Genomic DNA, 11836 nt, shown 5'->3' with positions numbered 1-11836 from the left:
CTTGGGAAGTATTTTTGGGAATTACAGAATGAGCGTTCAGGGGCATCATATTTGGATCATCTGGGCAGAAGAGTGGGCGATTCTTCAGAGAGTTCTTAGTACCTTGTAGTGAATTTGGTATAAAGCCGGGATCCTAGGCGCAGGCCTGGGGATGTGATGGTCCATCGGTGTCAGCCCAGGGCTCTTAGTGGAGGCTTCGTCCTTTTCCACGTTTGTTGTACTGCACTGGCAAGGAGTTGCTCTAACTAGTCTTCTTCCCTTTTCAGTATATTTCTATTTGTAAATTTTATTCAGGGGTGATTTCGTAGCACAGGTTTGGAAATATCCACTTTCACTCTGGTTTTCAGTGATTTCGCTGTCCTTGCTCCATTGCATGTTTGAGGACTTACCCCGGGCCTGGCAGCGCACCCTTTCCCTGTGTGTTTGATCATAACTGTGATTAAGGGCTAGTCCTCGGCACTCAGACGTTTTACATTCAAATGCCAGTTTAGGATTCCACAGATTTTCAAGTATACACTTGCAGTCAGCCGTGAGAACGACGTCAGTTTTCCATTCTACACCGAGAGCTCAGCAGAATTTGCCGTTTGGTCATTTCCTGTAGCACAAGCCGTTGTGCCAATCCGGGTGTGAAAAAGGCGTGTGCTCCAAATCCTTTTCTTAGGACAGAGCCGCAGAGACATACCACCGACTAGATTCTCCTGTTACAGCTCTTAATCCAGCGAACGCTGTGTCGGGCTCACCTTCCGCGGGTCGGGTTGGAGCCCACCTGTGGCTTGTCGGTGGGACTGCATTTAGAGCTGGTGGCTGAGGGCTCACTTCCACGGACTGTAAGACAGAAAGATAAGGAAAGAGGTACATTTTCTACTCCCTTCTTACCCATCTTTGCTCTTTGTAAATCCCAAGGCATTTTTACATTCTTCAGCGCTGCTTCTCCAGCAGCTTTTCTTGTTGTTGTTGTTTAATACTGTGTTCCCATTGCAGCCAGTTAAGGACACGTAAATAAGTGATGGAGAAGCAGAACGAAATTCCAGACCAAGCTTTTCCATTTACCGTGAAATGGGCTAAAAAAACCAAAATGGTGCTGATTTCTCCCATACCATCTCCGCCACATCACTCCAAGGAGACTGTCTGCGTCCCTCTCAGCATGTCTCTTTTGCGCGGGACACCCACGTTCCCACACACCTTCCGAGTCATCCTGTTGCTGTCTTAACATTCGTCCCATGGTCTTCCCACCTTTTCTTTACCGTGGTCAGTTCATACAAGGTTGTGTTATGTTGTCGTTTATCTTCAGTTTTCTTATTTTCTAGGAACTTCCTGTAGAAAAGCCCCCCAAACAAAACAAACCTTAATTGACTAAATAAAGATAATGCATGCTCAACTTAGGATAAGCACTACGGCAAAGCGTACGAAATCTACCAAGCTTGCAAGACCAGTTGAAGCTGACTCAGAAACCCTAACACACAGCCGATTGCCAGTGAGTGGGCTTCTTGTTGCCCTGGTTAGAGTCAGGCATCCGCTTCTTCGCTGGCGCCCAACACACGTGCTGGGCTCACAGGCGATTAAGATGCACAGAGGAGGGCGCTATAGGACAGGCTAGCTGACCTGGCCCCTCATCACAGGACTGGTAACTCAGACCTGAGCGTGGCCCTGGCTTTTGGCACAGAGCAGAGAAAGGAATGAGTTGAACCTAATCTTGCAAAGCAAGTTCTCTGTTTTATCAGTAGTTTGTTGTAGATTTCAGGGATGACGGATTCTGATGCACTCGTTTTATAATGTTTTGGTCACACCAGCTCTTGATGCCTTTCCTTTAAATGAATTGTAGACAGAGGCATTTAGCTTCTTTCTTAGCCTGTTTCTTTTTGTTGTTGCTGTTGTTGTTGTTTTATCACAAGCCGATTGCCAGCATAATGGAGAGGAAACCAGATTGGATATGGACTCTTTTTTATGCCTCTTCCAGTGTCATGTTTATATATCCAAATGGACATTATCCTCTCAGATTATTATCTGGCACTAATTTATAACTGTTGTATTATCGGAGACGGTAGCAATATTATCAGTGCCCAGGATACATCACAGGCCTGTATAGATGTATGTCTACACCTAAGGGTAAATGAATTCACTTATCAGGTTTTACACATCAGTCTCTAATATAGAGATTTAAACAGCCCAACGGATTGGCCTATTTCTGAGTATACAAGTGTCATTTCTCCACGCATTATTATATGCCTTCCCTCTAATTAATGACGGAGTTGGTGGACAATGGCTAAGTTTTATTCGTGTTGTTTTTTTTTGTTGTTGTTGTTGTTCTCAACTTTAAAAGTAATCTACCTCTTAAAATTTGTAGTTTAATACTTGTTTGGTGAATTTGTGCCACTTTAACCCTTTCACTATCATTCCCATTTTGTTACATTTCTGTTATGGGGACTTTATGTTGAAATATTGTATAAAGCATTTGTAGCAGTTTAAAAATAAAATATTTAAAATTATTTAAATTGTTTTGGACGCTTCAATTGTATTATATGTGATTTACATTTTACATTTTGTTTGAGTTGTTAATCTGGAGAGTGTTCTTGTATTGAAGTTTGCTGTTAGTAATTTTATTGTTTCTTGTTGCAGAGTGATATAAAAGACTATTCTAATGAAAACATTAAAATTTACAAATTGACATACAAAAGGGGTTGTCCGTTGATTTTAACCAACGTAGCCTTGAGAGAGAGAGAGAGGTTAATTATAGACAAGTTAAGAGTGGTATTTGCTATTTTTCCCCTTCCAGCATGAAATAAATCATTTGAGTTTGTCAGATGTACAGAAAGTTTTCTTATGCTGTTGCTAGCAAGCACTTACTGACGGGGGAATTCAAATGATGCATTTTATATCATTGTAACCAATAAAAAACTTTCTAAAAGCTGTGGAAGGACTGTATTTTGTACATCATTGGGAGCAGTTAAGGGGGAAAATGAAGGTGCGTGTGGGAGGGGTGCTCACAGGCTGCATCTCTAAAGTGCAGTTGTCGAGCCCCACGGCCGACCTCTTCCCACTTGTTTCTGTTTGGCATTGATTGAATATTTCTGAATTCACATCGCTTCCATACCACCTAGAGAGTAGACATGCAGTTGGACGGTGGTGCTAAGAAGTGCGTGGAGAACTTACTTTGGTAAGAGTGAAATAATTTCCTGTATGGGGTGTCAGTTTCCTCTGTGCTTGTGACCAGTTCGCTCTGGTCTGGAGGTTTTTATATTTATGGCTCCCCTGAAGAATGGAACAAAGTTGTTGTAACATTTGTATTAGGTTGATATGGAATTGCTGTTTGTTTGTTTGTGTTTTTAAAGATTAAAAATGGCTGAAACAAGCAGTTTATTCATAAAGTCCTACGTGGGACCACTTGTCCTCATTTTTTTTCTCCGCCTGTGTCCTTCCTGCTCGGAACGGTGGTGAAGCTGAAGGTGCGGTCAGCCTCCCTCAGCGAGATGTGTTCACACTTGTGGCTTACGGATTCCTACCTTAGGAAACCCCAGAAGGGTTGTGGGCAGGTGTATGGGAGGAAGAGGCAGAGGTACGGAGCGGCTCTCAGCGTTAGCTGTGTAAATGTTCTAGAAACTGAGCGCTGGGCACGCACAGCACCCGGGGAGGAGCCGGACGCTGTGAGCTGGAAAGGGCGCTGCTCTGGGAACCAGGGACACCTGTCCCTCCAGGGCTCTAACAAGCTCCTCCTCCGTCCCTGCCTCGCTGGCTTAGCCTCGGGTAGGTATTTTGCCTCAAGGTTGTTAGTTCCTGGTCTGCCCAAAGTGGGGAGTGGACAAGGTGGTCCCGAGTTTTCCTTCTAGCCGGAAGCCTTCTTCCCAGGCTGCGGACGCTGACATTTCCTCGGGTCTGAAAGAGCAGGGTGAGGTCTGTTGTGTCCCCCCCGTTCTTACAGCAGGGCCTGGATGTGGCAGCACCCACATACTCAGTTGAGGAGTCCCCAAGCAGGTGGTCAGCTCCCTCTCGACAGGAATGAGCTGCCCCAGTTTGGTTGCTTTACTCTTCACAGAGTTAAGCATTTTGAAAAATTTAGAAAGCTCGTAACTAAAGCCTTGTGTCCCTGCAGCTAACACTTTGAAAGATCTGTCAGTGTCTCTAGGCTGGCTGTTTTAATTTGGATGTTACAGGTACTTTCTAGCAAAATGTTTTACAAAATCACATTAATTTATCGAGCACCTACTGAGGTGATTAGGTTACATCAGTGGACCAGAATCCCAGCCTTTGTGAAGCTTATATTTGCGTGGTGCCTTTTTTTTTTTAAACACTTCATATCCAAAACCTCCCTCACTCTGTCACAGTTCTCCCAAGTCCGGGTGGTCAAGAAGGTGCTTCTACCTTAATATTTGAGGGCAGATATCTAGATAACTGCTGACGTTTAATACTTAACGTTAAAGCGACTCTTCTAAAATTATATCTCAATGCATTCGATATTTGATTTCTTGTCGATTTTGATTTGATATCAGGCCTCACTTTGAATCGATTGGCTTATATCCTTTAAGTACGGGGGGGTGAGGAAAAGGGTAACTCGGATATAAAGGCCACGTATAAAGTCCAAAAACCAGGCCGATGGTTAAGGAAAACGGTTTGCCATCTCTGTCATTTTTTGGACACCTAAAGTATCCCCACACCCACCCCAGGTAATGTCATTGCACACGGAAGAACTTCAGAATTTATGTGGGATAAATCATAACGAACGTGTGTAGCTCTTAATTGCTGAAGGACTTGAGTGTTCTCATTTGCGCCTCAAGTGCCTCGACATTTACAGTCGCCCTGCTGTAGGATTAAAAGAAAGAAGAAGATCCAGATTGGTGAGAAGGGTGACATCCAAATTACCACTGAAATTCTTTACCAGACTAAAATATCAAAAAAAAAAAAAAAAAAAGTTGAGAGGAACAAAACTTGAGGTTCGAGTGGGTGTGATGTCGGGAAAATGTGGAGCTGCTCATTGGCCGATCCCTTCCGTCAGATGCCTGGAGTCCTGTTTGGTACCGCCCAAGGGCCCACCTGGACCCCTGCTCCACCCGGCCCAGGCCACACCGGGCCCTTCGGTTCTCCCACTGCCCTCCCTCGTGCTGCTTCCTCTCCAAGAGGTGTTGAAACTATCTGTTAAGCTCTGGGGGGAACCTGACATAGCCTTCGGGTGCTTTCCGTGTGCGAGGTACTGTGCAAAGCATTTTTCAAACTTGATGACAACCCCCTGAGGCTGGTATCATTTACAGATGGGGAAACAGACCCCGGGGGGAAACGAGTTTTGTTCAGAGGTCACACAGTTCTCGAGTGGAAGGCTGGGATTTGAACTGCCTCCAAGCTGTACTGTCCTATTGATCATTTTTGTAATTTCTTTTTTGAAAGCTTCATTTCCTCTCGATGTAGGATACAGGCCTTGATATCTTCTCTAGTGAGGGCTTTCCCGGCATTGGTGAACAAGTAGAATCATCCCTTCTCTGTAAGGCTTCTTCCTGATGCAGCAGGACTGTTGATTAGTGTGGAGCTGCCTGGGAACGTTCACGTCTAGTTCACTCTTTTAACTGGGGGACATGCTTCTACCTCCATCATAGACCTTTCAGGTTCAACTGGCTTTGTAGACCAGTCTGATTAGTCAACAAAACGCTGTTTAATAGAAATCAAGCGCATGATAATAATATGCTTTGATTCTGGAAGTGTTGGTCGCCAGGAGTATCCTCAGATGTGACTTAAGAACCTTGACCTGTTGGGCCAAAACCAAAGTCTGTCGGGGCTTGCCCTGCCACCTTGGCACATAGTCCATTGCGTGCAGAATGGAAGGTTAGGTTTCTGCCAAAAGTGAAGTTACTTGTAAAGTATAGGATTAGAGCCTGGAGGGTGCGTGTAGGTTTTATTTACTTTCTGGATGAAGAATAAGAATTGGAAAAACCATCGTGATGCTGCGTTAAATTATTAGCCGTTGCAAAAGTTACATTCAGTCATGAGCCATTAAAAGGGGCTTGGACACACTTATTAGAGTAAACTTGCCGAACCATTGGGGTGATAGGATTTGTATGAGCTTCTGTTTTCTGCCTCACTTGGACCAGCTGGATTCCTTTTCCACTGTCTCTTATAGAAAGCGAGCTGAAATTCAGGTGGGTGGTTCAGAGAACATAAGCCTTTAATGGAAGAAGTTTGTGCCTAAGTGTGCCTTCCCGTGTCCAGCTTATAATCCACAGCAGGAAGCCAGACAACGGACGGTTTTGAAGATTCCTTGATAGGCGCGCCCCGAGTTACTCAGTGGGGTGTTAACTTCGGTCATGACAGAAAGCTACAGGCAGATTTTAAAGTATCGGTTTAGGTCCTGAATCAGAACGTATTTAAGCTGAGAACATTTCCATATCAGTGTGTAGATAGGAGCCTACTGCATAATACGGAGTTCTGCTTGGATGACTGCTGAGTCTTACCATGAAATCTAGATATAAATTTTAAGTAGAAAACATTTTTTAAAAGACCTACAATTTGTTTCGCAGGTAAGTTAATAATAGAAGGGGATTTAGGCCTTAGGATACGATTGTGGCAGTTTTAATTTTTTAAGTTAAAGTAGAATTTCAGTTTAAAATTGCATTTGTTTTAGTATTTCATACTTGTCAAAAACACAACATTTTAATATTCTCTGTTGGAATGAAGTTATTTAAAACTCACATGGATTTGATTTTCCTTGCAGTAACATTCTCTTCTCACTTGCTTTTTATAATCACATCCAATCCTTGCCAGCCCAGCTCGAGTTGAGGCACATTTTCAGATGGCTTCTATTTCCAAGCTATTACTGGACCTGTGAATTCAGGGACATTCTCCTGTAGTGATTCAGTCGGTCAGCCATTCAGAAAACATCTTTAATGATCAGCCTGGATCATGAAGGTGTTGGTCTGTAGATCTGATGGACTCTGTCCTGTGTACGAGGGTGTTCAGAGGACCTTGGGGTGTAGCTGGCCATCACGGAGGAGCTGAGCGTGCTCCTGGCTGTTCCTACCCGTCGGGCACTAACTCCTCGGGAGCTCTCCCACCACTTGAGGGAGAGCAGTTGTCCCCATGTACAGACAAATTGACCGAGTCTGAGAGAGGCCACGGCACCTGCATTATGTCCCACAGCTGTAAATGGGGACCCCAAACCCGGCCATCTGACTCCAGAGCCATGCTCTTTGCTGCCATGTGAAACAACCTAATTCACCGTGCCCTTGGGTTTGACGTAGTTCCCGTGTCCCCCAGGTGATCAGTGCTGATGTCATCACCCACAACGGGGTTCTGCTGTAGAGAGGTTGGGTAGCATACTGGGAACAAACACTGGCCTTGAACTCCTAGCCACCTGAGTTTTAATTCCCTGGGTTCCGAACGTTTGTGACTGAGGGGTGGGGCACGCTGCTGGCTGGGCCCCAGGCTTCTGGTTATGTGAGCGGTCGGGCTAGAGGAGGGCACGTGTATTCCCAGTGAGAACTCAGGAGATGATGCCTGTGGTGGCGGTGTGGTGACGATCAGTGACCACTGGCTAGTGACCGGGGCTCGGGTCTCACAGTGATAGCGCCGGGGAGGCCCCGCTGAGGAAACCGACAGGGTGTGGTAACCGTCCCCGGTGGAAAGAGCCAGAGCATGGACGGTGGTGATCGCTGAGGAACTTCTGGAAGAGGCTGCAGAAGAAACTGCTCGTGTGTTCAGAGGCCCAGAAGGAAAAAAAAGATTCCTTCATGGAAAATGACAAACCTCGGTTTATGTTAGTTTTAGAGAATGGTGGTTACTGTCTTTGGGGAGAATAGAGCTTTTTTCAGAATTTTAGAAACACTCCCAAAGGCTTCCAGGATGGTCTTAGCCCTCCGTCTGGGCCCAGGCAAAGTGAATGAGCCTGGGGCACCTGAGGGTGCCTGGCCTCCTGGGAACCCCTCAGGGTTTTGCTGTGACTTCATTTCGGGCATTGGGATGTAGGTAAGGGCACTGATGGGCCCTACACCCGGAGCCGCTGATTACCTGTCTATCCCGACCATCCGATGGGAAGGACTGCCCTTGTTCGTCCCTCTGCATCTCCTCACTCTGCTCTCCTGTTCCTGGAGGGACTTCACTCATCCGTACGTTCTGTTCTCGACTTGTTAGGGAGGTTTATTAAATGTCCCCCTCCTAGAATGAAAGTTCTCCCTGGGCGGGAACTTTGTTTTGTTCACTGCTGCGTTTCCAACATCTCCCACAGTGCCTGCCATGTAGTAGCCGCTCAGTAAATAACTTGCTGAATAAAATACTTGAATCCTGGCTCTACCACTTATTAGCTTTGTAATGTTGGGCAAGTTACTTAACCTTTCCGAGCCACGGCTTTCCTTTCTGTAAATGGCAATAACAGTCTATCTGACCAGGAAGGACGGTTGTGAAGACTGCAGATACGCCTGCCCTAGGATGTGCTGCTGTTACTATTGAGAGGCGTCCTCCTGAGCCGCAGCGTGAATCTGACTGACAGTTACGTCTGCTGCTCAGAGCTGACTTTTGCCACGTATGAGATTTCGTGGTCGCACCGATAACAGTGGCCGGAACCTTGCTTCATCGTCTCTTGCCTCCGCCCAGAGAGGAGGGGCTCAAGCATCCCCAAGTCCTGGTTCTGCTGCCAGTGACCCCAGGGCCCTTTGCTGTGTTGCTGCCAGTGACCCCAGGGCCCTTTGCTGTGTTGCTGCCAGTGACCCCAGGGCCCTTTGCTGTGTTTCAGCCAGGCCTGTGCTGTTCATATGCCGACCGTAGCGCTCCCTTTCTCCCATCAGATGAGAATGAGCCATAGAACAGGAGATCATTTTTCAAATCATAACGAGAAAAAGAGATGATGATTATTCTGCCGTCTTTCCATATAACTTTATTTCCCTTGGTTTTGAATTTCAGAGTCAAGATATAAATTTTTAAAGCTAGGTTCAAAAGAAGACACTTCCTTAGCTCTATGAAACCATGACCACTTAAACAAGGGACCCCGGTTCATTGAAATAATCGTATAAGAATGGTCACTGATGTTTTAAAGCGCTTACTAGCCACAGTTTTCAGGGCTTTACACATACTGCCCCATTTAATCATTGCAGCAGCCCTATGAAATAAAATACTTTTATGTTCTCCCGTTTTACATATGGGGAAAGTGCAGCACAGAGGTTAAGGAATTGGCTTGAGGTCATAGCTAGGAAAAGGGGAGCCCGGAAATGAGTCCAGCAGTCTGGCTCCATTTCTGAATTGGGAGTCTCTCCTGCCCCTCACCCACAGATCTGGGAGTGAGTTCATGCCTGGTTCACCACCTTTAAGGAGCGGGGAGACGTGGCCTGTTAGTACGTAGTTGCCCGGGGAAGCACCAGCTAATCCGAAGGAATCAAAACATGCTGGAGGTGAACACAGGTCTTGGTCCTTCCTGGTCGAGTCCAATTTGTAAGTTCTTGGGAGACCACAGGGAATGGTTTCAGCCAGGCCGGTGTGCTCACGTACCAGCTTTGTTAGGAAGGGAGCAGATCCAGGTACTGACTCATCCAGAGCATTAAACCTTGTTCCCTGGTGTGAACTTTTTTCTTTTTTTTTTCTGTTTTCATAGCAGTCTTTCCAAGCCATGGTTGGCAAGTCGGTTTCCATTTGTGCAAGGGGAGCAGCTGCCTGGGGGTGCTGTGAGCTGGATTCCCAGGCGGGGTCCCCTTCAGGAATACAGGGCGGGCCGAGTGCCCGGGGTCCGCCTTGGACGCGGGAAGGGCAATGGCTCTGTTGCACAGGCGTTTGCTGTCTGAGGTCTAACGTATCTGCTACTTCCCTTGCTTTTAAAAAGTACACGGGACATAATTTCACCTTTCCTGGAAGGCTCAAGGTGACTGTCAGTTCATACTTTGTTGTGGCGAAGCGACACCCTCGGAGTTCAGGCATACAGGATCCAGAAGCTTGAGATGTGGCTTAAGTATTTTTGGAGAAGGATGTACTTCTCACCATCTCCTTTTTCATCTATTATTTATGGATACTGTCTGTACTCCCTGGCAGCCTTCTGATAGGCTTCTGATAATCGTCTGTGAGCTAGGAAGCCAGGGAGGGGTCCTATTGATGGGATACATAAGTAAAGAAGCGCTAGGGCCTGAGAACACCCGGGGACCTCCCTTGTAAGCAAAGTGCACTGCAGAGAGGGGCGAGTTCAGTGTAACACACATGTATAGACTGCTCGCTTGCCTTTAAGCTCCCAAAGCAAATGTTCTACGTGTGGAGAGAATAAAAGGAAAGTTTGGGTGATGATGCACACAGTTACTTCCTCAGCAAAGGTTTGTCGCCCGGGGAAGCACCTTAATTCTGAAATAGAATAGCCTGCTTCGCTTTCCCAGATACCTCTGTCCTGTAATCTGTATTTGGGATGAATATTTTATTTGGTGCTAAGTGCTCAAAAGTGGTTAAATCTGTAAGGATATGCCTGGAGGTTTGTTCCATCCCAGTACTTGCCTCCCAGGCTGCTGGACCTGCTCGTGGATTGGATTTTCCCCTTTCGTTCACAGTATTCCTCCAGAACTTTTTTAGAATTTCTCTGACAGCCAACGCATAGCTTATAGGTGTTTTATCCTCGTATCTTCTTCATTCACGTTTAGGCTCCTTTGAATGAATTTTACGAGTGAGTCTGGTGAGAAGTCTGTGTTAACTTCGCCTTCACGCACGAGCCTCTTTGGATGCACCTAAATAAATTGGTGTCAGATACTATAATTGACGTGTAGACTCCGATACGTTCTTATGTCCTTAAAACTAAAAAATTACAGATACAGCCCATTGGTGCCAGCCAGCAGCAGGTGTTGTATTAAGGTGATGTCCTGAATCATGTTGGGCAGGTGCTTAGAGGGGAGAGTAGTTTGCTGGTCCAGTGGGTATTGTTAATTTCAGGCCAAGGAAGTACATTTCCTGTCTGTGTTCCCAGGTGTGTGAAGGGACCCTAGTTTGAATTATCTCCCCAGGATGTTAGTGGACCACCTACATCAAAAAACCACCTGGGAGCCTTCTTAAGAATTTCAGACCTACTAAACCATCACCTCTGGGAGTGGGTCTCTGAAATCTTCATTTTTATTAGCTTCTCCAATGAGTCTTACCCAGACTTCAGAGTTCCCTTATGGTTCTTATAAAGGGGGAAAAAAAATGACGTGGTGTCACCACATACCATCATTTTTATTTGCTTCCGGTCTTCATTTTAAATTATTTTCCTTTGCTTATTAACAGTCTCTTTCATATACTCATAACATTTTTTCAGTTCTCAGTACACTTCGCTTGTATATCACCATGCTGTGACAGATGAGCCAGGGTCGCTCAAGAGTTAGGGTCACTTCTGAGTGTCAGAGCCAAGGTGGACTTGAGGGTTCCCTGCCTTGCATTGTTGCTCTTTGTGTATCTTTTTGAGGGGAATATATGACCTTAGGTCATTCACTAGGACAAGCCTGGTTATCGCACAGTGCCCTGTTGGTGTGTGTTCACTCTACCCCAGCACCTAGCACACAGTAGGTACTTAGTATCTGTGGAATAAAAAGAAAGGAAGAAACCTCTGGGAATAATGGAGCCAAAGCCACCACTCCACTTCAGTGACCTCTCATCTGATCCCACCTTATGACTTTAGGGCTTAAAATGTGTATTTGGGGAGCAATTAACTGTTAGCAGCTGAATAGAGAGCATCACTTGGATAAGTAAATGATCAATTAAAATCAGATTGAAAGAAAAGACTCGGTTATTTGGTGGATAGTTAATTACAATTGATCTTAAAGGGTTGCTGCCTGGGGGCACGGTCCTCAAGGTTAAGAATGTGTAGTGAAAGCCCGTCAAAGGGAATTGTGCGCTACAGCTGGTTAACCAAAGGTATTGGTGAAATTAT

The 11836-nt window shown here is 45.7% G+C and overlaps 1 protein-coding gene across 7 annotated transcripts in view; it reads left to right on the top strand.

Annotated features, from left to right (window-relative positions):
- PRDM2 (PR/SET domain 2) overlaps positions 1 to 11836 on the top strand; it is a 119341-nt gene that overhangs the window by 85888 nt on the left and 21617 nt on the right. The window contains exon 8 of one of the 7 annotated variants that reach the window (XM_027110115.1): positions 982 to 3368. The exons of 5 other annotated variants lie outside the window; for them this stretch is intronic. In XM_027110115.1, the coding sequence (XP_026965916.1) occupies positions 982 to 1003 (22 nt within the window). In that variant the 3' untranslated portion in view covers positions 1004 to 3368. Of the gene's footprint in view, positions 1 to 661; positions 781 to 981; positions 3369 to 11836 lie in introns of those variants that run through there. One more of the 7 variants, XM_027110114.1, reaches the window with a different exon arrangement.

This window comes from Aethalodelphis obliquidens, unplaced genomic scaffold (assembly GCF_003676395.1).
Source record: "Aethalodelphis obliquidens isolate GAN/ISIS:26980383/991018 unplaced genomic scaffold, ASM367639v1 scaffold9, whole genome shotgun sequence".
Lineage (NCBI taxonomy): Eukaryota > Metazoa > Chordata > Mammalia > Artiodactyla > Delphinidae > Aethalodelphis > Aethalodelphis obliquidens.
This window is presented reverse-complemented; position numbering and strand designations above follow the sequence as displayed.